The sequence below is a fragment of the Drosophila obscura genome, unplaced genomic scaffold (assembly GCF_018151105.1).
Source record: "Drosophila obscura isolate BZ-5 IFL unplaced genomic scaffold, ASM1815110v1 contig_150, whole genome shotgun sequence".
Taxonomy (NCBI): Eukaryota; Metazoa; Arthropoda; class Insecta; order Diptera; family Drosophilidae; genus Drosophila; species Drosophila obscura.
The window spans coordinates 2282890-2304789 of NW_024542736.1; the positions used below are offsets into that span (position 1 = coordinate 2282890).

The following is a 21900-nucleotide window of genomic DNA, read 5'->3' on the forward strand; positions in this document are numbered from 1 at the left end:
GCAATGACACACTCGTCTCTGCTCCCATGTGAACTGACTTCATTAATTTATTTATGAGTTGATTGTGTCGAGTGAGTGAGTGAGTGAGGAGGGGAGGACGCAATTGGCACACGGCAAAGGCAGCGCAGAGCAGCGCCGCGCTACCACGGAAACAGAAACAACAGAAGAAAATTACACTGAAATTATGGCAACAATTATTTTAAAATTGAATTACGTCCAATTACAAATGAAATGAAATGCAGATGGCATCAAGATACCGCTCGTCTCTGCTTCGGCATAATGGCCGCCTGAATTTCGGCTCTTTCGGTTTGGTGGGTTCAGTTGCTGGCCAGGAAGGAAGGTGGCTGTCTGATGTGGAGGCGGTAGTGGGTGACTCCCCTGCTCGGGCTGAACAACAACGAAAAAAGGAGGAGAAGAAACGAAACGAAGCTAACGTAAAAAAAAAACCAATTACGTGGCTGAGAATCGGGGCCTGGGCGGTGGCCGTGTCAGGACGTAAGTTATTATCCTGCAATTAATTTGGCTAAATGTTCTGCTCTCCTCTGTACGAGTACAGTATACATACATATGTGTATCCCGTGCTACTCGTGCGCAAGCGCTTCGCTCTGGCCTGCGCTGATTGGCTGGCAGCCACAGTGACGTCACTGTTGCAAGTGGCAAGTAAGACACGCCTGCAACACACGACCCAGAGAGGCACAGCTAAAGAGAGCGAGAGTCAACAAGAGAGAGAGAGAGGGAGCGAAAGAGAGAGAGTGGTTGCTGTGTCGAAAGATGTTGCAGCAGCTAGAGAGTGCCACAATGTTTATTTTTAAGGAATTTATTGTTAAAATTTGAAATACAAGGACTCTATATTATTATATCATAGATTCTTCGGAAAGGTTAAGGAAAGTGAAAGGAATTCTTATTTTTTCTCGGTGTGGAATAAGTTAGTTTAGCCAGTGAAGAATTATGTTTAATAATAAATAAATAAATAAATACATTAATAAATATATTAAATTATTCAACAATTCTAACCAATTTACACTTCTTGGTGGTCTTTCAAGTATTTTTTTGGGCACCTATCTGCAGGCTAAAACCAAATGAAGCCTCCATCTTGGTATCAATTTGTATCTCTTCAAATGAAATCAATTCTTTGATTATACCAATCGCCCATACACATATTAATTGAGTTGAGCGTTCTGGTCTAATCTAAACTTTCCTTCACTAATTTCTCCAGGCTTAAATGCATTTGGACAGTGGACTAATTTGGAACCAAAGCCTCTCCACTCATTTAGCTATCTGAAATAGTGGCTGCCCGATGTAGCGCCCACTGGATCGGGTGCCACGCCACACGCAGTGGGCCCCTGAAACGGAGAGGGACTGGGAGCCATCCACTAAATTAATTTTCGAATTGGTTGCCCATCACGCTTATCGAAAATGGCTGAAAGTGGAAACCTTTTAGGCGGGCCTCTCAACTTGGCAACGTCTTGTGTGGCAAATTAAAATTCAATTTTTCAAACAGATCAAATCCCATCCAATCCAACCCGAACAAAACCTCCAGCCATCCGAGCCGATGCACCGATTATGGCCTAGGGCACAAATTGAATGGCAGTCCACTTAATTCGATTTACTTTAATTTACTTTATTTTTCTTCTTTTCTTTTCTTGTCATGGCTTTCCCCCAGTTTTTTTCCTGGTTTGTTGATGCTCTCCTGCGTCAGCGCGTGGGTTAATGACGCTTTACAAATGCAGCACAATCCTTGGACTCTGGTGTGAAGCTCCTTTGTGTCGGGATGCGTAAAAAATGTCCGGCACAAAGGGAATTGGAATTGGAATAGGAATTGGCACAGGTTTGCCAGCAGGTCTGGGTCGGTGTCAGAGTCGGGAAAAACTCATTACAAAGCGTGTGATAATCCACAGATCGGCACAAAAGGCTGAGGGCTGAAGGCTGGAGGCATTATGCACACGTAGTTAGCGCAAGGTAGGTCCTTGGTCCTTGCATACCAAGCCATCCTTCATCCTATCCTTCTTCGGCGTTGGTGGCTAATGGACCCGGCCCTGGATCGAGCCCAGGCACTGAGCCCTTTAGTCTTGGTCAATGCCTTTCACACCCAACACTCGGCTGAGCGTGAAGAATCGCAGAAGCGTAGGAAGGGAGAGTAGAGATTCGTCCTTTAGCTCGTCCTCTATCTTTGATCAGTGCCGACTCACACAGGTGCCGCTTAGCCCCGGCCACAATTAGGCGTTAATACGCCGAAGAGATTTATAATTGTGTTAAAATCCCCGCAACTCAAATTTCATGAGAACGGTATCGAGAATCGTTGCATTCTTAATATCGATATGGATCTGCCTTTATTCCCGCACTCAAACCCATTTTCCATTTTCCATTTCTAGTGGGAAACTCGAGGGCGTTGCTGTATTGGCTGTTGAAATTTTAAGCTAATTTACACATTTCCCTACAACAATCGATGAGCGAAGCGAAAAATGTGGCGTCACTGTGTTAATTGCTGCCCCTGCCCAGTCATTCTACCCAGATGCATCCATTCCTTATCAGGCTCTTCCTTCTTTGCCTTCCATCCAGATCCATCTATGCCCTATCAGGCGCTCCCTCACTCTAATCGTTCACATCTGCCTACCCCCGCCCGAATCACGCCCCAAAAATTAATCTCCATTAGTTGGGGCACCAAATCGTGATCCCAAAACAGAATAAAATCATTCAACTGCTTTCAACGCGGAAGCAATAAAATCTCAAATTACTTTTCGTTTACATCCTGACTGGCTGCTGGACTAAACACCCCCGACATTTCTCTGTTAATGATAGCAATTAATTTTCCTACACCCACAGAGATAACAACAACAGAGGGAGAGAGCAAGAAAATGGGGGAGCAAAGCCAAAAGTCAAAGATAAACAAATCGGAAAACATATTTTTATTGTCTCATCGCAAAAATACCGCTGGGTGCCATTAATTACTCAAAAAGGCAAGAACCGAGCCCGAACCCCCCACAACCCCCCACTAGAGTGTGGCGAATTCTTATCCCTTTTCAATTTGAGCAAACTTTCATCGCTGTTTGTGTCTCTCGCCCACACACAGATGTGTCGCCGTGATTTATTGCTGGGGGCCATAATAAATTTCTTCACTCCAGGTGATAACACATAAATCAATCCATTAGTTTTTGCTCACTCACATGTATCATCGCCGTCGATTTGTTGACTCTGACTTTTATTTACCCTGGGGGTTAGTTGAGGGTTGTTCGTGAGTTCTATGCGGGGGCGGGGGCGGGGGGAGTTGTGTTCTGTGCGGGGGGTGTGGGGACAGAGTTTATTGTGCTGAATTCGTTGCGCAGCTTTTGGCTTTGCACTGGAGTGACAATAAATTATTGGCATGATTAGTCTGAATTTGCCATTGCGGAAGCGGCGAGTTCCCACAGCGGGTCCCCAAAGCCATTGCCCTAATCGCGTGGAAAAGAAATCCAAACGAAACGAAGCGAAACAAAACTTTCCCAAGATTTGGCCGAAACAGATTTCCCATGGCATGGCAGAAGTTGGGGACAAATTGAAAGACGCCGAAAGATTAGCAAACATCAATAGTAATGTGCAATGTGACGAAATGATGGGGCACAACCAAATGGAATGGAATGGAACTGGAGGACGCCCCAAGGTATGCAGCAGCCGGTATACAGTATCCAAGGGCCACTCAACCCGCTCTCATTTCTGTATGTGTATGTGAGCAACACAGGTGGCAATGTAGCCATTATGGCTAATGGGTAAAAGGCCTGGCGGCCAAATGAGTTAAGCCAACAAGAACAACTACCAAAAGCAACAACAACATCAGCTCAGCTCCGAAGCGTTAAAGTAAGCCATAAAAAAGACAAAGCCGTCATTTTTCTAATGAACCAGCAGCCAACGAAGAAGATGAAGTTGAAGCTGGCTCTGGCTCTGGAGCTGCTGGAGCTGCAAATGCTGCCCCAGTCGAAGTCAGTTAAAAGACGTTGGCCAATCAGGCCGCTGCGCTGAACTTCAAAGCCAAATGAGACTGAGGCGCAGATATGAGCCGCTTAACGCATCCAATGGACCCCCAGAATGAAAGAGAGACACGCACATAGGCTCCAACTCGAACTCTCGGACTCGCGTCTGTGGCTCCAACTTCGACTCAGCTCAGTTCAGACTCGGCCAGCTTTGATAAATGAGCAGACAGGCGTACAAAGTGGAGAATAACGAGCGAAAACAGGCTCTGAGACTCGACTGGCATCGAAGCTGCACAACCATCTGAGTGGAGGTAACGAGCCCCAATGGGCTCCATGTGTGAGTGGTGTGTGAGAGTGCCATTCGGCGGAGTGTGTGTGTGTGGAATGTGAGTGTGTCAGTGAGTGCCGCAAAGCAGGCTTAATCACATTGCTTGGCCATTGGCCAGACGGCGGCAGATCAAAGCGCGCCTTGGCTGTTAGACGCGGCTAGCTTGGTGGTCGCCCTGCCTTTGCCTGGCTTTGTGGCTGTGGCTGTGGCTTTGGCTTTGAGCCTGGTCGGGGCCTAGAATGATATGGCTAGGTAATTGGCAGGTAGTCGCGCGGCATCGTCCAAATGACATGCCAATGCTGTGTGGCACAAGCAGTAGTCCAGCCAAAAGAAACCAACAAATAAAACTAAGAGAAAAAAAAGCTCTTCCTCTTGTGGATCTTTGGTCTGAGTCTGGGGGGACAACACACAGAGACAGGGGCAGCCGCTGCCACCAAATGTGATATTTTTCACATTCCCATGACATTCTGCAGGCCTCGAACGGAGAGGACGCCAGCGGAAGTGGCAAAATGAGTGGCGTTTCAAGACGCCGCCGCCAAGCCACGACTCTCGATTTGGGTGGATATACACATATACATATGTATGTAGTGTGGTATATGTTTCGCATGTGAAATGCGACAAAGTGACATGCAAAATTCTGTCAAATTAAAGTCAGTCATTCGGGGCAATAACTCTGAAGCCCCAAATCCCCCCCAAGTATCATTAGCATAACTGTCAAAAGCCCGGACAGAGGCACAGCACAGCACATCACATCAAAGGCGTCTCGTCTGTGTGTGTGTGTGTGAGAACGACCCCCTCTGACACGCATCGTCGACAAGCAGACAAATATCTGCTAAATAAATTCGCGGTAAACATTAAAACGAGCCTCAGTGATCGGTGGCAGTCTGGGAAGGGAAACGGCCAACTCAATCAACTAACTGAAAACCGATTCCCAGTTCCATTCATGCGAGTACTTACTTCCTGACTTTGATAGCCGCCGCCGCCGCCGCCGCCGCCGCCGCTGCCGCTGCCGTCGAGTGGCAAAAATGAGCAACATCCTGACTGAGTGACGGCTGCAGTCGGTGACTCCCGTGCAAGTGCCACCAAAGAAGCGTGGAAAATTCAATAGTAATTACATAACTACAACTACAATGCAACACAATCAAAACACACTTGCAACGCCCCTCTCTCGCCCTTCTCACTAGTCTAAAACAACAAATAAAGCAATCAAAGCGAAGGAACCAGAAGATCCCGAGAGCGACACATGTTCTGTTCCCACACAAAACGGAAACCTTTCTCCATCAGCATTACGTCAGAGTAACAGAGGGATAGAGGGACCTAAAAGAACAACAAATTGTTGGATATTTATAAACGTCAAAATAGGCAAAAGTCAAGATCCCTCGAGATATTTTATGGCCACAAGAAAAGAACACATTCCGCCTACATAGATATGGAGCTCCTTGACCGGCACCAGCACCAGCACCAAGTCCAAGTTCAGGTTCAGGTCAGTCCATGGACTTGGATTGGGCACTTGTCAAATGCGTGTGAATGGAAACGTCAAACAGGATAGTAGAGGAGTAGGAGGCGTAGGCAGCGAAGAGAATCAAAGGGATTCCACATGCGAATGGGAAGGGGAATCGTAAAAACGCCGACGATTTCACACTCACCTCTTTGGGGCGTAATAAAAATTAAACGGTAGCTAGTTAGGGTTAGGAGGCATTCTTAGATCTTCGATCTGCCATGGCATTGCTATTGTTTGCATTCGTGGCGGTTATTTCTGTTTTATGTACAATATTTTCATTAAGAAACTGAATTTTCGTGGAAATATGAAGGCGACTACGGCGACGGCGCTTTTGAAGCCCCTGACCTGAGCGCAACACTTCCCAGAAAGGGGATTCAGATTGGGTCTGGTAATCGCGGCATAGAATATGTAGGATAGAAATAGGAGCCCCTGGCCACCGAGGGGTCTGCTAATTAAAGCACACAAAAAATCTTTATTTGTGGATTTGTTCCGGGACAGTCGTTGATGGCAATCAATCGCAATGCCACACACGTGCACAGAGAGAGACGAGACGAGACAGAGACCTGCCACTCGATCATGATCGAATGCTCATTCAACCATCGATTGTCGATGAGCAGTGCTGCTCCGTTGATTGATCGCTCTCCGTTTCGCAGCTGCTTGGCACAAAACCAGGCCAAACATCAAGATCATGTCCGATGCAGGGCGCGCAAATAAATAACCAACTAATCATCAAAAATTAATCGCAAGAGCCAAAAGTCGGCTGTAAATTAAAATGTTTACGCAGATAAATTATTGCGTTGATGGCAATGAATATTCATGGACCGTCTTTCGAGAGCGGAATTTTAAATTAAATTAAAATAAATTAAGCCAAGCTAGATCCACACGTCTCTCTTGTATCTCACTAATCAAATTAATTAATTATTTACTTTAGAAGCTACGGATGCCGACAGCGAACGGAGACGGAGACTGCGGCTGGGCCATAATAAATTCCATATAACGATTCAAAATTAGTGGCAACAGCCCAATGGCTGGCCACATGGCACTAATCACAGTTTATTAGCTGAACAAAAAATATATATAAATTAAATTTGCATGTGCTGATATTTTCGCTCCATGACAACAGATAAATTGCAATGATATAAATATCGTAAATGAGTTGTCAAATATTTGCTAGATGCGCAAGATAAGTCAATTTGTGAGGGTACAGGGGGCACAGATATATAATATTGAGAAAAATAAATAAATATACGAAAAAATATACAAAATTAGATATATGAAGGAGAAAAAGTGAGCCTGAGTCAATAAGCTAATAAAAGCGACAGATAATTTCAAGATCCAATTAAACAAGGACTATGAGGTATTCCCTTTTAGCTGGTGTGCCCTGTACTGGACTTGCTTGCCAACTCAATGCTGAACATTTAATTTCGTTCACATTTAATTGCCTGAAATGAGCGAATGGCACTAAATAAAAACGAAGAGGAGATTTATGCTGCAATTTGCGTAAAATTATGTTAATTGCTGCAAGGCGGCGAGACGGGAACGGTGTCGGAAAAGTGCCCCGCGGGGGCGGTGGTGCAGCAGCACTTCAGGTTTTCATGCGCTTGAGCGCGAAAAAAAAATATCATTGATTTAAATTAATGGACATGTCAGGCAATTAATAAATGCAAAAAGCATGGCAACTCATTCCGATTCCGACTAGGCGAACATAGACAGAGCAGCACCACTATGATGATGATGATGATGTGGTGTTGGTGGTGTCTGTAGCCAGTGCTAGAAACCAGCACCAGCAAGTGGAGCAAAGGAAGCTGAAAATGCAAATCCGGTAAAAGTGGAAAGACAAATTGCATGGGCATTCGTATTTAAAGGGGGGAATGAAAATACATCATCAGCAAGGCGAAGAGGCATTATTATTATTTTATATTTGCTATAAATAAATGCATGCATTAAAAACATGAATGTTAAAAACATTAATGCAGCCTTCAATGATTTATATGTACGTATAATTTGGATATTAATATTTATGATATATTTTATCACTTTTATTCACCCTTGTTCTTCTTCCCTGATGTTCCTGCCTCTAATTAATAATTATATTCCGAATGGTTCCGCTCCCATGTGCCCACTGTAATTGAGCCCAATTGGGAGTGTCTGGTGTGACTGGAACTCTGCAAATCCTCGCAAATGTGCGATGTGCATTGTTTATTAATTTCAGCAGAATTTCTCATTCTCATGCTACGCGTTGGACACGCTGACAATCAAAGCCATGTCGAGCCCTCAATCGGCAACTGATGAACGGTAAACGGTGCAGGAATCAGGGGGAAACTCACCCCTCCGTTGCGACGGTGCCACTCATGAATTTAATAGAGTCATAAATATGGACTGCAGATTTCTATCGCCCAGCTGCATTTGCTGGCGATTTCACGCTGGCAATCAGTTTGGCTTTTCCCTGCCCCAGTGCCCAGCCTGCCAGTGCCAGTGCCAGTGCCCGCCTCGTATTGTCTCCTCCTGCCCGCAGACCACTCGAGTCGCTCCTGCCCCGAGGCTCTAATGAGTTTTCAATTAAGTGTGACATCGGCATTGTCTGTGAAGTGAATGACTATGATGCGACTCGCTCGCCCATACCAGACCAGGCCAGGCCGGAGCTAGAGCTGGAACAGAGCAGACCCAAGCAGACCAGTTCTGGCCACCACCACCCCAATTGGCAATATCACGTATACGCCGCATTCGTTACGCGTCTGGGGAACCCTTTTCGGCACAAAGGGAGGGCACTGCCTGCCCTGATTTCCACTCGAGTGCCACCATTTAATTTGTTTGCATTAAAATTACATAAATTCAGGCACAGCCGAGTGGGTGGCTGGCACTCCACACTCCACCCCGAAAGTGTCCACTCATCTCGCATGCGCCAACAATCGCAACCCACCAAAGACAGACAAACTTTTAGCCCGTTTCCGGTGTGTGTCCGGCTGTGTCAGGCACTCGCCATTTTCACACTCATGCAGCTAATGAGCAATAGAATTAAATGAAAATGCCACAAGAGGAAAAGCCAGCAAGCACCGGCCACAAAAAGCTGCTGCTGCTACCAAAGAGTGCCCAGCGCTAGCGATGCCAACAAATCGATTTGGTCAATTTGTTATTGTTGCAGTTTGCAGCCTTCTGCTGGACGCTGTCTCCGCTGTTCTGCTGCTCTGCTGCCCTCCGCGCCTTGCTGCCTGCCCCAGCAAAACCTTTTTGCCAAGAACGAAGCGCGCAAATCTGGAGTCGTCTCGGCTTTGGCGGCTCAGTTGAAACGTGTCGGCGTCCTTTGATCAGTTCATATTATAAAATACTATGGTCACGCCTTAAAGGCATTAAACGAGATGGCGCTCAGCTCCACACAACAACAGCAACACAGAGTCACAGAGTGAGAGACAGAGAGAGAGAGAGAGAGGCAGCTTGGTGTGGAGCAAGCAATAGATTCCAGCTTGCAAGTTCTTTGTTGCATCGGCTTCCTCGTGCAACGAGAACCAGAACGCGCCACAGCCGCAGCCGCAGCATCGGGCTCAGCATCATCATCGTCTCGTCTGGTCTTGTCTCATCATGATGGGGCCAGACCTAAAGCCAGTTCGTTCGGCGGCTCGGCTCGGCTCTGGTCTCCTCTCCTCTCCTCTTAGCAGCGCAGCTGAAGAGTAGGGGGGGCACAGGAATCGCTGCTTCCACATATGGGCTCGCAAAAAAGAAGAGAAGAACAAAAACCAGATGAAAAAAACCTTTCCTCGCTTCCTGCCTACCTCTCCCGACATTGGCTCTGAGCTCCGATCTCCGGGGCAGCGCAGCATCGCAAATGCAACGTCATCTCGTGAGGCGCACGGCAATCAAGCAATGTGGTCCCAGTGCTGGCCCTCAGTCCTCAGTCCGCTCTCCCCTTAATGCTCTTCGGGGCGTTCTGGACCACCAAACGAGCGAATGCACCTCAAAGGTGTTTGAAATGTGCTTTTTAACTGCAATGTAGTTGATTTGATATTCATACGTGCGCCGGCCCTTGCCGCGGAGGCCCGTCTTCCATGGTGTAATTGTGTAGGTCTGTTGGGCTTTTTAGCAACAATGGCAGCACAATGCAAGCCAGATAGTGGCCTAGGAATAGCCTTTCTGGAGTAACTGAAGTAGAATTCCAATGGAAATTTGATCTATAGAAGATGTCATCCAAAAAAATATATTTTAGAGACCATTTGTGCACTATTAAAGATCTGTAAACTAATAACTTAAGCTTCCACTTAGAGAACTTATGTACAGGCTGAATGTTACAGCTCTTCCCACTCCTTCCTGAGGTTTATATGCTTACCAGATGGAAAGTATAGCCGCATCGTCAATGGCCAGCCGCGCGGTCATATAATTACTTCTTTTTTGCATGCAAATGTTGATTACAATGGAGCTGCGTTGCTGAAGAAAGAACATTGCATATTTCCTCTGCTCAGAGCAGTGAGTCAGTCAGTGGTGGTCAGAGAAGAGTGGTTGTGGTCCCGATTCCGGGCCAGAGAGCTACTGTAATTTCCACTCGCATTAATTATGTTAAACACAAGTCTCAATATTTAAACAAGCGAGCCCCCGAAAAAACTGCAGTCCAAATGAACCACTGAACCGTTTGTTTGAGCACGGCCAACGCAAGAGTCAAAGACAAAGAGGCCGCCACCGGTGCGGTGCGGTGATGCGGCTGCTGTGGCTGCCACCTTGGACCATCCACCATCCACCATACAGCATTCAGCTTCAGCTTTAGTGGCAGAAGCATCGACAGACTCATCAAAGCCGCCGCAGCTGGGGCAGCGTTGTAATTATCACACGTCGGTCAAAATCAACGCCGGCCACGCGCACTCTCGTCCAACTCTATTAACTCAATTAAGAAGCCAACGCACAAATATTTGTGTGCGGCATTCAGTCGAAAAAGTATCCAAACAGTTCTCTATCCCATGTAAATACGAGACTGCCGCAGGCTCGTCGGGGAGCGTAACGTGTGATGGTGGAGCATGGGGCCCATGTTGACAGAGCGGCAGATAGTGCCCATACGCCGTGTGGCACGTCACTCACGTGTGTAGACTCGGACACAACACTGAACAAAATTAATAGTCTTCTTCTTAGCTGCCAAGAGAGGTTATCCCATGAAAATTCAAGAGCCTAAGTACAAGTGTCCCAATTTAATTTGGAGACCATCATATCATAGCTACAATATATGGATGGCATTCTATATATTCTATATTTGCATCCTTCATCCTTCATCCTTCTTTGTTCCCATTATCATTGTTTTAGCTAAACAAATAATCATTTTCCTCAGTGCATGACTGTTGGCCCGGCTCGAACTGCTCTGCTGCGGTTCGCTTGGCCCACTCACTCACCAAAGCCAAAGCACAAAAAAAAAAAAGGAAAAACCCAAAAGAGTAGACAACGAAAAGCACAAGACCCCAAAATAGAAACGAAGATGAAAAAGTTAAACATTTCAATTTGAGCATCGCTTTAATTAGCATGCGCTTGTTCATTGTTTTCCGTTTTTTGTGCTTTCCATCGAGCGTTTGATTTGTTGTCTCGCTGTTAGTTTTTGGATTTTAGCTCTTAGCTCTTAGCTTTTAGCCGGCTTGATTAGCGTGCCCCACAGAGGCCTAACATTGCTGTCAAGCTTGGCCCGAAAGCAGGCTGAGAGGCCCTAGTCTTTGACAGCGACACCAGACTCGACCCGACACTCTGGTCGGCAGCGCTCTCTTTGTGGGTGGCCCCCCTAAACAGCTTAGTTCGCTTTGCTACTTTTTCCTCTGGGCCACCTTTTGTTCGGTTAGGGGGCTTTCTTGGCCATGCTCATGATTGCTGTGAAATTGGCAATGTTTAATGGTCGCGCTCGCCCCAGCTCAAGTGTCTTTTGTGTGTCTTTGGCCCTAACTACTTTCCTCTTTGATGAGTTTTCTTTTCTGAAATTTTTTCCAACTTTTCGGCACAAAACGACATAAGACTTTCTCTTTGATTCTCTGGTCAGGGATAGAAATTTTAGCTGCAGACAATGGACTGCACATTGAACTAATGACTAAAACTTGGCTAATCAAGATTTAAGCTATATTGTCGAATTGGTTACGGAAATGTCAGTTACATAAATAAACTAAGAAAAAAAATTTATCTTAGATTATTTCAATTGAATGTTTCCATTTAAACTCTGTTTAAATTCCGAAATTAGTTCTTTTGATATTTTCCCTATTCCTTTCTAAGCTAACTCCAATCAAAGTCTGATAGCGCCTCGTGAATTCCACCCATTTTGGGTCAGACGAACACACCCAAAATCCAAATCAAGCGGGCAACTTGAAGGCGTGTCAATCCATAATTATTGTCTAGCTATCGGTAGTAATACAATTTTCGATATGCTACCAAGCGGCAGGCATCGAGCTAATCCATTCCATTCCAATCTGCGCCACAAGTTTCTATCTGCCGCACAACATCAAGTGGAAGTGACGGGCATGTGTCAATGCTGCGTGGGTCGCTCGCCCAGCTCCCGCCCAGCTGTAAATGTGAACCGAAAGCGACTCCATCCGTGGCATATGCAAATTGCTCGAGGCTGGAAAATCACAGCAGCCAGAAAATGCACAACAACAACAGCAACAACAAAAATAAATAAATGCTCGTATATATGGAATCTGTGACTACACGGGTCGGCGAGGCTGCTGTTGAAAGATTGCTAATTGACAATTATAGTCAAGTTATTGTTGTTGCTGGGAAATTTTATGACACCGGTTGCACTGCCTCAGGGCATAGTTTAAAAGACTTGGGCGTATGCCATGGATGGTAGCACAACACGACGAATCGTAAGTGAAAATAGTACAGCCAACTGTTGGGGGAGTAGTGAAGAAATTTTGAACTCAAAAGTACATGGTAAATAATTTAAGGATTTATTTATATTAATTTCTAAAAATATCATTGGTTTATTCTGGAATTCGTAGCTTAAAAATAATGTAAAACTATCGGTAACAATCGTATTGTGCATCTGACACATCGCTAAATGCACAGCAAATCCAAATGTGGGCGGGATCGTGGCTTCCCGACGTGGCTTAGCCAGCCCGCCGATTAATACAAACTCAAAATGAAATGGCTTTGAAGCGATTATTTAGGCGGTATCTGGCGATAGGAGCGACCATCTAAATTATAGAAAATTTAGCATTTCCGGGAGTATCAGCTGCAGCGGGGCTGCTGTCCGCTGTTGTCCGGCAGCTGCCACGATAAATCAATGAAATCGTCGCCCGGCATTTGAATATTAATGAACCCTTTCCTTGCACTTTCACCGCCGATAGAGGGGCTCCAGTTTATCAGCGTGTGAATGAAGCCACACACACAGCATGTAGGGACCGCGGCAGAGCCCCTGAGGCTGAGGGGGCACAGGTGTAAATTGACTCGCCCTTTGAAGGATACTTCGACTCAAGGACCTGGTCGACGGGGCATAATTAACACCGCGGCTTTTCCCACGCAGCATGCGTGTGTATCTAATAGATACACTAATAGCCGCCGAGAACAAAGAGCCAGATACATATATAGAGAAGAAATTAGAATTATAAAAAATACAGAAGCGCTAAACTGGGAATCAAACGCGCCGCTCTATTCCGCTGCACTGCGGCGAAACTCAATCACAAGCCGAATGCTCAAATATTTGTGTGATTAGTCCTTATCAATAGCCAGGTAGCCCTGCTGCCGTGCCGGGGACCGCTTGGGACACGGAACAGCACCCGGGTCGGAGCGATCCCAGCCGAGCTGTGGGACCCACTGTGGCTAAAGTCGAGCGCTGAGCCTGCGGTGGTCGCCGCCGTCGATTCCTTTCTCGTTTAGCATCCTGCTGCGACGGCAATTGGCTTCGATTTTCGATGTTTCTTTAATAGACCTTTGCCCTTTGTCTTCAGACGCCTTGACGCCTTTTGTGCTGCCGTCACTGCCCCTGCGGCTGCTGCTGCTTCTGCCGTGGCCTTTGTTCTCTGCTGATTGTTGCAACAATTCACATTTGTTTCAATTAAAAGGATTTGGAGATGTTTGTTGGGCCTGTACGTGTCAGCATTTCAAGTTGGCTAAAATGTGTGGACAATTGCAAATTGGCTTCAATACGAACTGCTGCACGATGTACTGCGAGACTGATCAGACAAGCAGAAAACAAAACAAATACAAAAACAAAAAGAATTTCAAATTTTCTTTAATCTACGCTTATTTTGGGTGCTGGATTTATCCGCTGCTGTGTTTTAAATTTAAACAATTTTGTGCTTTTATATTATTTTTTTGGATTATACAAAATACATAAATCTAACAAACTTGTATTAATAATAAATGTGGATAGATGGATAATTTTCGCTGTTATTTACATTTTTTTTTTCTTATCAAGTGAATTGAAAATGGTGTCAAAAGTAGGTGTCGTAAGAGATAGTTCAGAAATATATTACCAAATATATGCAGCTATCTTACTTTTTCACTATAAATAATACTGAACGGGTAAGGAAAGGGTAAAACAAAGTTTTTTTTATTTCTAGATAGATTTAGTATATATCCTTTTTAGACCGATGCTAATGGCAACATGGCAACAATGTAATTGCAAGTAGACAACATTCAATAATAATATTTCCCAACAGACATTGGTTGTTACTGTGAGAGTCCTAGTTAACATAAATACCGTTTAATGGATAAACTTGGAATTGGAACATTGGAATTTATGCACGTAAAATGTGAAAAAGCCGTCGGCTCTGGAGTAGCAGCATTCTTCCTCTGTATATTAACCACAAGTCACACAATTTCCACCAATAAAACTATTATAATTTCATTACCGCACTAACTGAACAATTAGGAGTAACAAACAAAAACCAAGCAATTTGTCTCAATTAAGTAAGGCTGCACTTAACCAACATCCACTGTAACCCCATATCCATCCATCCATCCCAAGAGATAGCTGCGTGAAACTCGGAGCCAAATTAATTTCCAAATGTCTTCGAATTTATGCACATTTTATATTTCCCCTACTCGCGATATTGTTTCTCTTTTTCTTTTTTTCGGGGCTTTTGTCTTTCTCCCAAATTGATGGTTCGTTTTTCTTGCAGCAAATTAATTGCAAACGCTTGACAATTAAACGCGGGCTGCCTCCAGGGGCTCTGTTGGGTGCGGGTCATCGTCATTATGCTTAAGCGGGGAGGTGATGTTGGTGAGATGGAGATGGGGCAGGGGGAGCATAGACGACGACAACTCTCTGCCTCTGCCTGTGCATCTGCCTCTGCCGCCATGGCCTCTGTCGCTGGGCTTTGGAGTTGTGAAAACTTTGCAGCGACTAAAATACTAAATACAGTCTCGTTACAAGCTGAGGAGCGTCGCTATTGCCGTCTCGCTTGCACGCCAGCCGCATGATGAACGCCATAATTACCGTTACGTATACGCCACCATTGCTATTTTTTTGTTGCTGTAGCCGATTGGTGGTGAACAGGCCGGCCAGAGCGAGACAGCGAATCATTCCACCCGACTCGCTCTAACCCACGCGGCTGATGGAAACCGGTTCTCTCACAGAGTCAGAGACAGAGAAAGAGAGAGCGAGAGCGCGCTGCGGCTTGTTGTGCAGTTATGATTTGATTGCCGAACGAGACGCGAACGAACGACGCGACGAGGAGACGAGAGAGCGCCTGAGCAACAGAGCGAGACAGACACACACAAAGAGAGAGAGACACAGAGAGCGGAGAGAGAGAGAGAGAGAGAGCGAGCAGAGCGTGTTAGCGTTGAGCGGAGCGGAGTGACGCGACGGCGGGCAGCAAAAGAACTGAAGAAATATCGACGTGTCTAGTTAGCGAACCAATCTTCAAATCTATTTCGAACGTCGAGTTGAGAGGTCCTCCTATTGGATCAGCGTCGTCGTCGTTCTCTCGTTAATCGTCTATCGCTTACCGCCTGACACTCACAGACTTGAGCTTGAATCCGAGATACATATGTACGTCCCGAGATACGTGTTTCGTGTTCGTTAGCTGAGAAACCAAAACGCAAAGTGAAGCAATCGAATCAGTGCAACGTCGCTTCTGGCACCTGCAAGCAGAAGGCGACAACACAGTTTAGTGCTTTGAGCGATACCAAAGTGACAGCAAGTAATCCCCGCCAGACCGAAGCTTAAATGCTCTGTCCTCCAACCATGCGACCGGCCAGCCCCGCCGAATCGGAGATCTCCGTCGGAGGAGCCCCCAGCCCGCTGCCCACGCAGCTGCAGCTGCAGCATCAGCAACAGCACCATCCTCATCCGCACGCCCACCAGCTGCACCATCCGCGTGCCAGCACCATCGACTTGCTCCAGCAGCAGCAGTTCCTGATGCAGCATCATGCCGCCGCCGCAGCAGCAGCCGCCGCCGGACTCACACGCGGGGCCGTCGGCAGTCTGCCGGAGGACTACTTTCAGCCGCTGAAGCGTTTGCGCATGTCCTCCTCCTCGTCGGAGACGCGCGAGCACACGCCCAGTCCGCCAGCCCTGGCTCCGGCCCCCGCTGCCGCCGAGTCCCAGCAGCAGACCACCACCAAGGCGTCCATTGAGGGCGTCAAGAGCTTTTCCATTGCCGACATTTTGGGGCACTCGCAAAAGCAGCGCTCGGACTCGGTGTCGCCACCGCCGGCTGCCACACTGCTGGCCCCACCCGCCAACCGGCCGTCCTCTGGTCTCCTGCAGCCCCGCACCGAGCCCTTGGACGCACATCACGCCGCGGCAGCCATGCTCCTGCCCGGTGGACAGATTGTACGCCCCTGGGATCACCTGCTCGGCCCCATGCCCGTACGCCCCTTCATTCCCTCCGCCCTGCTGCACTACGAGCAGCGGCTGGCCCTGGACTACCACCGACAGCTGCAGGAGCACTTCAACGCCCAGGCCCAGCTGCTGCGCCACATGGGCATGGACATCATTCCCTCGGAGAGCGGCTCGGACCGTTCCAGTTCCGCGGCCAGCGATTGCTGCTCTCCGGAAATTTCCCGGGACTCGGCTGCTGCTGCTGCCGCCGCTGCTGCCCGCCACAGCCACAGCCCGCAGTCCTCAGCCCAGGTGTCGGCTGAGCGGGAGCGCCACCATTCGGCTGGATCGGCGAGTGCCTCCAGTCCGTCACAGAACAGCAGTGGAGCGTCCAGTGGGGGAAACGCTGCCGCAGTCGCTGCTGCCGCTGCCAAGGCCAAGGCCAATGGAACGCCCCTGGACGCCCTGTTCCAGATGACCACCAAGGATTTCGACGAGTCTCAAGGTAGGTTTCCCTCACCAAATCCAAATCCAAATCACATCTTCCATCCCATCCACATCTGTCTGTCTGTCCGCTGCGATTGACAAATGTCTCAATTCCCGAAATGAATTTATGCGATTCTCAATTAGAATAAAAGGCCTTGCCTTCAATTTGTTCTCGAATGCAAATGGAACCCATGGAATTCCAGAGGCTGGAGCTGAATATTTAGCTTATTACTGCCTGATGTTTGCCATTTATCAAGCAGAAAATTCGTGTTCGTATTTCGTTTAATTGAAATAAACGGCCAACAGATCGACTCGCCCCCTCGCCCTCACCAACTCAACAAGCGTCTCTCCAGAGTCAATCGATCTGAGTGGGGTCTTTTGATATGTAAATTCCCTAACCGATTCGATTTTGGGCTTTTAATTAATTAGCAGCATGCGCCACAGACAGAAACAAATTACTGTGGGTGGAGTGGGGAGCTTCTCCATTAGAATTTAGTTGCAAATGGAACAAGCTAAAGATAATTTATAGATTATTTCAGCAACAGAACTTTCTCGAAAGCAACTGGAAACCAATCTATTTACTGCCTGTGGCATGGAATTAAGTCACAGTTGAAGTTTGACACTCATCCAGAGTGCATTTAGTGGGCGTTTTAGTACTGTCTCACACACCCCCCCCCCTGTGCACCCTGTGCTAGTGGGCGAGCCAGTGATTTCATGGCAATTAATGTTTAATAGTCCCCAACTGTCCGCATTAGTACTTACTCGTTGTGTATTTGTGTATTCGTGTCGATTCTGCAGCGATTAGCAACAATTTTCCAGCGGTTTCCAAGTGCCAAGTGTGCCCCGTGTGCATTACCTAATCGAGTCTTGCCGGGCTCGAGTATTTGTATTTGTTGCTATTCCTCATCGAACAATTAACATGCCGTTTCCATTTGTTGCTACTCAAAACTAATGGCCGACCAACTCTGGCCCCAGCTGGAGCCTCCAGTCGTAAACATGTTTTAAAATACAGAAAGAGCGATTAGCAGCGACACCCGGTCTTATACAACACTATAAGGCTGACACAAAATATATATTACTGTTTATCAAATATTGTATAATCGAGAGACGAAATATTTACGATGAGCAGATATGTATGTGTGTATTTTTGGTGTCGTCGTTAGTCAATCAGCACCGTGGGTCTAATCGAGAGGCAGATGCAGTTGCAGTTTCAGTTGCAGTTGCAACGGAAATCCCATAAATATGGGGGAGTGTGCACATTAATATCTTTGGCACTCTCTAAAGATAGTTGCTCCCACTTCTTTCGGAATCTTTGTGCATGTAATGACCCCTGACCTGCCAGACAACTTGTCGCCCTGGGCTTAACCTTATCCCAACTGGAGTTCCCAGTACTAGCGCCAAATTAATACATAAATTCCCGGGGGCCAACTGTTGCCGTAGGTTCCAGGGAAATCGATCGAATTTCCAGACCAAGCCTAAACCATATTTGAACATACGTTGAGCACGGAACCCTGACAAATGTGACCAAAACAAAACTCCCCCTAACTAAGGCAACGATTTACGAGTGCGGCCCTGTAAGTGGACACCTGAGAGCTGAGAGGGAACTGGCACAGGATACCCAAGTGGCCTGCACATTTCTCTTTCGACTTCGAGTTCCAGTTTTTCCCTGCGCTGTAAAGATAAGTCATGAAAATTACTTAATGAGTCTCTGATAAAAACAAATACAGGGAAAGAGAAAGAGAAATAGCCAGAGAGAGAGTGGAGAGAGTGTAGAGTGGTGAGAGGCGTGCAGGCAGTCAAGTGCCTAATGGGTTTTGGGTTACAAAACGCGCTCAAGATAACGAATGGCCAAATTATGCGTTTGCATTTCGAATAGCCCGACCAGGGTATAGCCGCACCACACTCATACGGGTATTCATGTGGCATTCATTTGCGTTTGAAGTTTGAGTTTGAGTCTGGCTGACGCTGGCGGGCATTTAATTAGTTTTTAATGTTGATCTAGTTTGTTTGACAAGCAATCGGAATGGGTGTGAAACTATCGGATGTCGAACCGGTTGGCTTGGCCAATATTCAATAAATATAAATATTTATGCTGATGATCGGCCTAAGCTGCCGCCTTGATTGGAGTGGGGGCCGCTCCTGGAGACTTTGTCTCTGAACCAGGAAATGTTATGCAAGCTTGATCGGATAGAGCAAGCTGCATTTTAAGTATGGGCCAGTGGCTCATTAATCAAGCCCGGCTAGGTGTACTGGCACTGTACCACTTAAAACTGATTTGTAGGTGTCAATAATTATTATAAATCACACGTCAAACGAGACAAATGAGCGCTCCAAAGATTGCATAAGGCCGGGGGAGTCATTAGATCCGCTCACTCAATGAACGCCCACAACTCGCGCAATCAATCAACTCGAAATTATACACTCTGGGAACGGAACGGAACTGACTCGCTGAAGCTGAAGCTGCAACTGAGGCTGAGGCTGAGGTGTCTGGGAAAGCGCAATGGCAATTGGAATCGGAATGGCAAGAATTGCACTTCCAATTGCATTATTAAAATGTATCAATCGCTTGGCATTTAAATTAACGCCTGCCCTGCCCCTACCCCGTCCCCATCCGGCAATTAAAACTTAAGGCAAAGCTGCTTGTTAGCATGAGGCAACCGGTTCAACCACACCTGAACACCACCTTTAAGCGGACTTCAACTAACCATCTTTCTCCCTCTCTATTTCCGAATTGCAGACAAATCCCATTTGGACATCTTCTCGAACAGGCCGCAGCCAAAGAAGAAACGCAAGTCCCGCACTGCCTTCACCAACCATCAGATCTTTGAGCTGGAAAAGCGTTTCCTCTACCAGAAGTATCTGTCGCCAGCCGATCGGGATGAGATCGCCGCCTCGCTGGGCCTTTCCAATGCCCAGGTGATCACCTGGTTCCAGAATCGGCGAGCCAAGCAGAAGCGCGACATCGAGGAGCTGAAGAAGGACTTTGACAGTGTGAAGGTCTTCTCCGCACACAAGTCCTTCCTGGAGAACGTCAACGATCTGAGCATCCTCAAGAAGAAGCCCATGCACGAGGCGGATATGGTGGGATTGGCTGTCGCTGCCGCCGCGGCGGGCATGGTGACGGTTCAACTGCCCGGATCGGCTGCCTCGACTCTGGGCGGTGCACCACCCAAATGAAGGCGCGGCCTGGTGCGCATAGAAACCGCATATTCAACCTGATAAATGGTACAGAAAGTGAGCAACGAGGAGTCGAGTATTTTGTTTAATTTTGAGTCGAGTGCGAGGGAGTCGGGCGCAGCTCCCACACGAAAGAGTTCCCCGACCCAGCACTGGGCTTAGGCCACCAGGAAGTGCCAGGACAGCCTGAAGTTCTTCCCAAGGCCAATTCAAACAGGGCAAAGGCAACGTGTAAGGCCAGCCAGCAACTGAGAGGGACACACAGAGTAACTCAGCCAGGACCAAGGTCACTGTTGGCCAGCGAACCAGCCAGAGCCAGAACCAGAACCAGTAGCAGAACCAGGCTCAGCACCGAGCCAGAGCTCTTCAACACACCGATAAGAACACACACCCAAAACGGCTCTTTTCAGAGCCACCAAACTGTTGGCCAGAGAGCATTTCAAATTTCTCCACACACAAATATCTCCACTGTAGCCGGCCCAATTAGCGCCGAAAGGCCAAATCTGTTTTACTCCAATTAATAATTTCAGCAAAGCACACAGACAAAAAAAAGAGAAGCACAAAAGACCACAAATTGTTGTCAATAAATTTGAACATATTTAAGCAAACAATGATCGAGTCGAAACGAGAGCTACCAGCTCCCATTTGGCTTTTGTCGGTGAGTTCAATTCGGAATTCAGAATTGAGATTCTGAATTTAAATTTAAATATTGTGCCGCGAATGCCTCGAACAATCTTAATGATGTTGCTACGTATTTTGTTGGATCTTCGTCTCCGATTAAGCTGGAATTCGAATCAGAATCGGAATCCGAGTCTGAATCCAAAGCGGAGCCTTAAAATAAAAGAAATCTTTTTTAATTTTTATTAATGATTATTTACAACCGTTATTCATAAACTAAAACAAATTAATTATTAATTTAATCACTTGCCACAATCGAAAACGAGTCGAACGGACCCAAGCTGGAACGCCGCTTCAAGTGTCTAAAGCTTTGCAGATTTGTGCACGGCGCCAATTTGCATATGAAATTCACTGAAATTATTTCGATATTTATTAATTTTCGAAGCGATCATTTTCATAAATACCCAACTGGAACGGCTGGCGGGGAGCTGCTCCGGCTACCGTTTGCGGCGCAGTTCAAAGTTAGCCAGCGTCGCCATCGGCGCATACATTTTTCACTCCCGAACCAGGGAGGGGGAGCGGAGACTGAGGATGACCTGCGAGCCCTCCTAAACTGAAGTGCGCCATCAATCTCGCTCTCCCCAAACGATCCCCAAAACGATCTCAACGAACTCCGCTGAGCGGCGTCCAAGCCAGCCGCCGATCGTTTGTTAATCATTTGAATAATCAAGCTATCAATTCCGCTGCTAATGATGCCGACCGATTGGAAGAACTGGTCCAAGCCGCTCGCTCGATTGTCTCTCACAGTTCGTAAAGTAGCCGGGAAAAACCTCTTGCATATGCATGAGATGCAGATCGAACAGCCACATCTCAAACTTAGTTAAAGGCAATTTATTTTCATTTCCAAATGTGTGACAATGCAACGCATGTGCCGCGATAAAGGAAACTTAAAAGACACTCACCCGCAAACCCCCATCTAGTTCAGTCTCCCTCATCCCTTTTCTTGGGTGTTATTAATACCTCCCCGTTTGAGAGTGCTGCGGCGAAAGTAAAAGACCTAAAAAACCATTTCATTGAAATTAAGTTGTACTCCAGTGCGAGTATCACACACCAGCTGGGGAATGGGTGGGTA

General features: G+C 46.9%; 1 protein-coding gene across 1 annotated transcript; it reads left to right on the forward strand.

The window, feature by feature from the left end:
* Window positions 1-15890: 15890 nt before the first annotated feature.
* On the forward strand, window positions 15891-20150 carry LOC111082352 (homeobox protein Hmx). The gene is made up of 3 exons (XM_022378564.2): window positions 15891-16799; window positions 16923-16992; window positions 19711-20150. Exons 1-3 carry the CDS (start codon window positions 15891-15893, stop codon window positions 20148-20150), a joined length of 1419 nt encoding a protein of 472 aa, XP_022234256.2.
* The last annotated feature ends 1750 nt before the right edge of the window (window positions 20151-21900 follow it).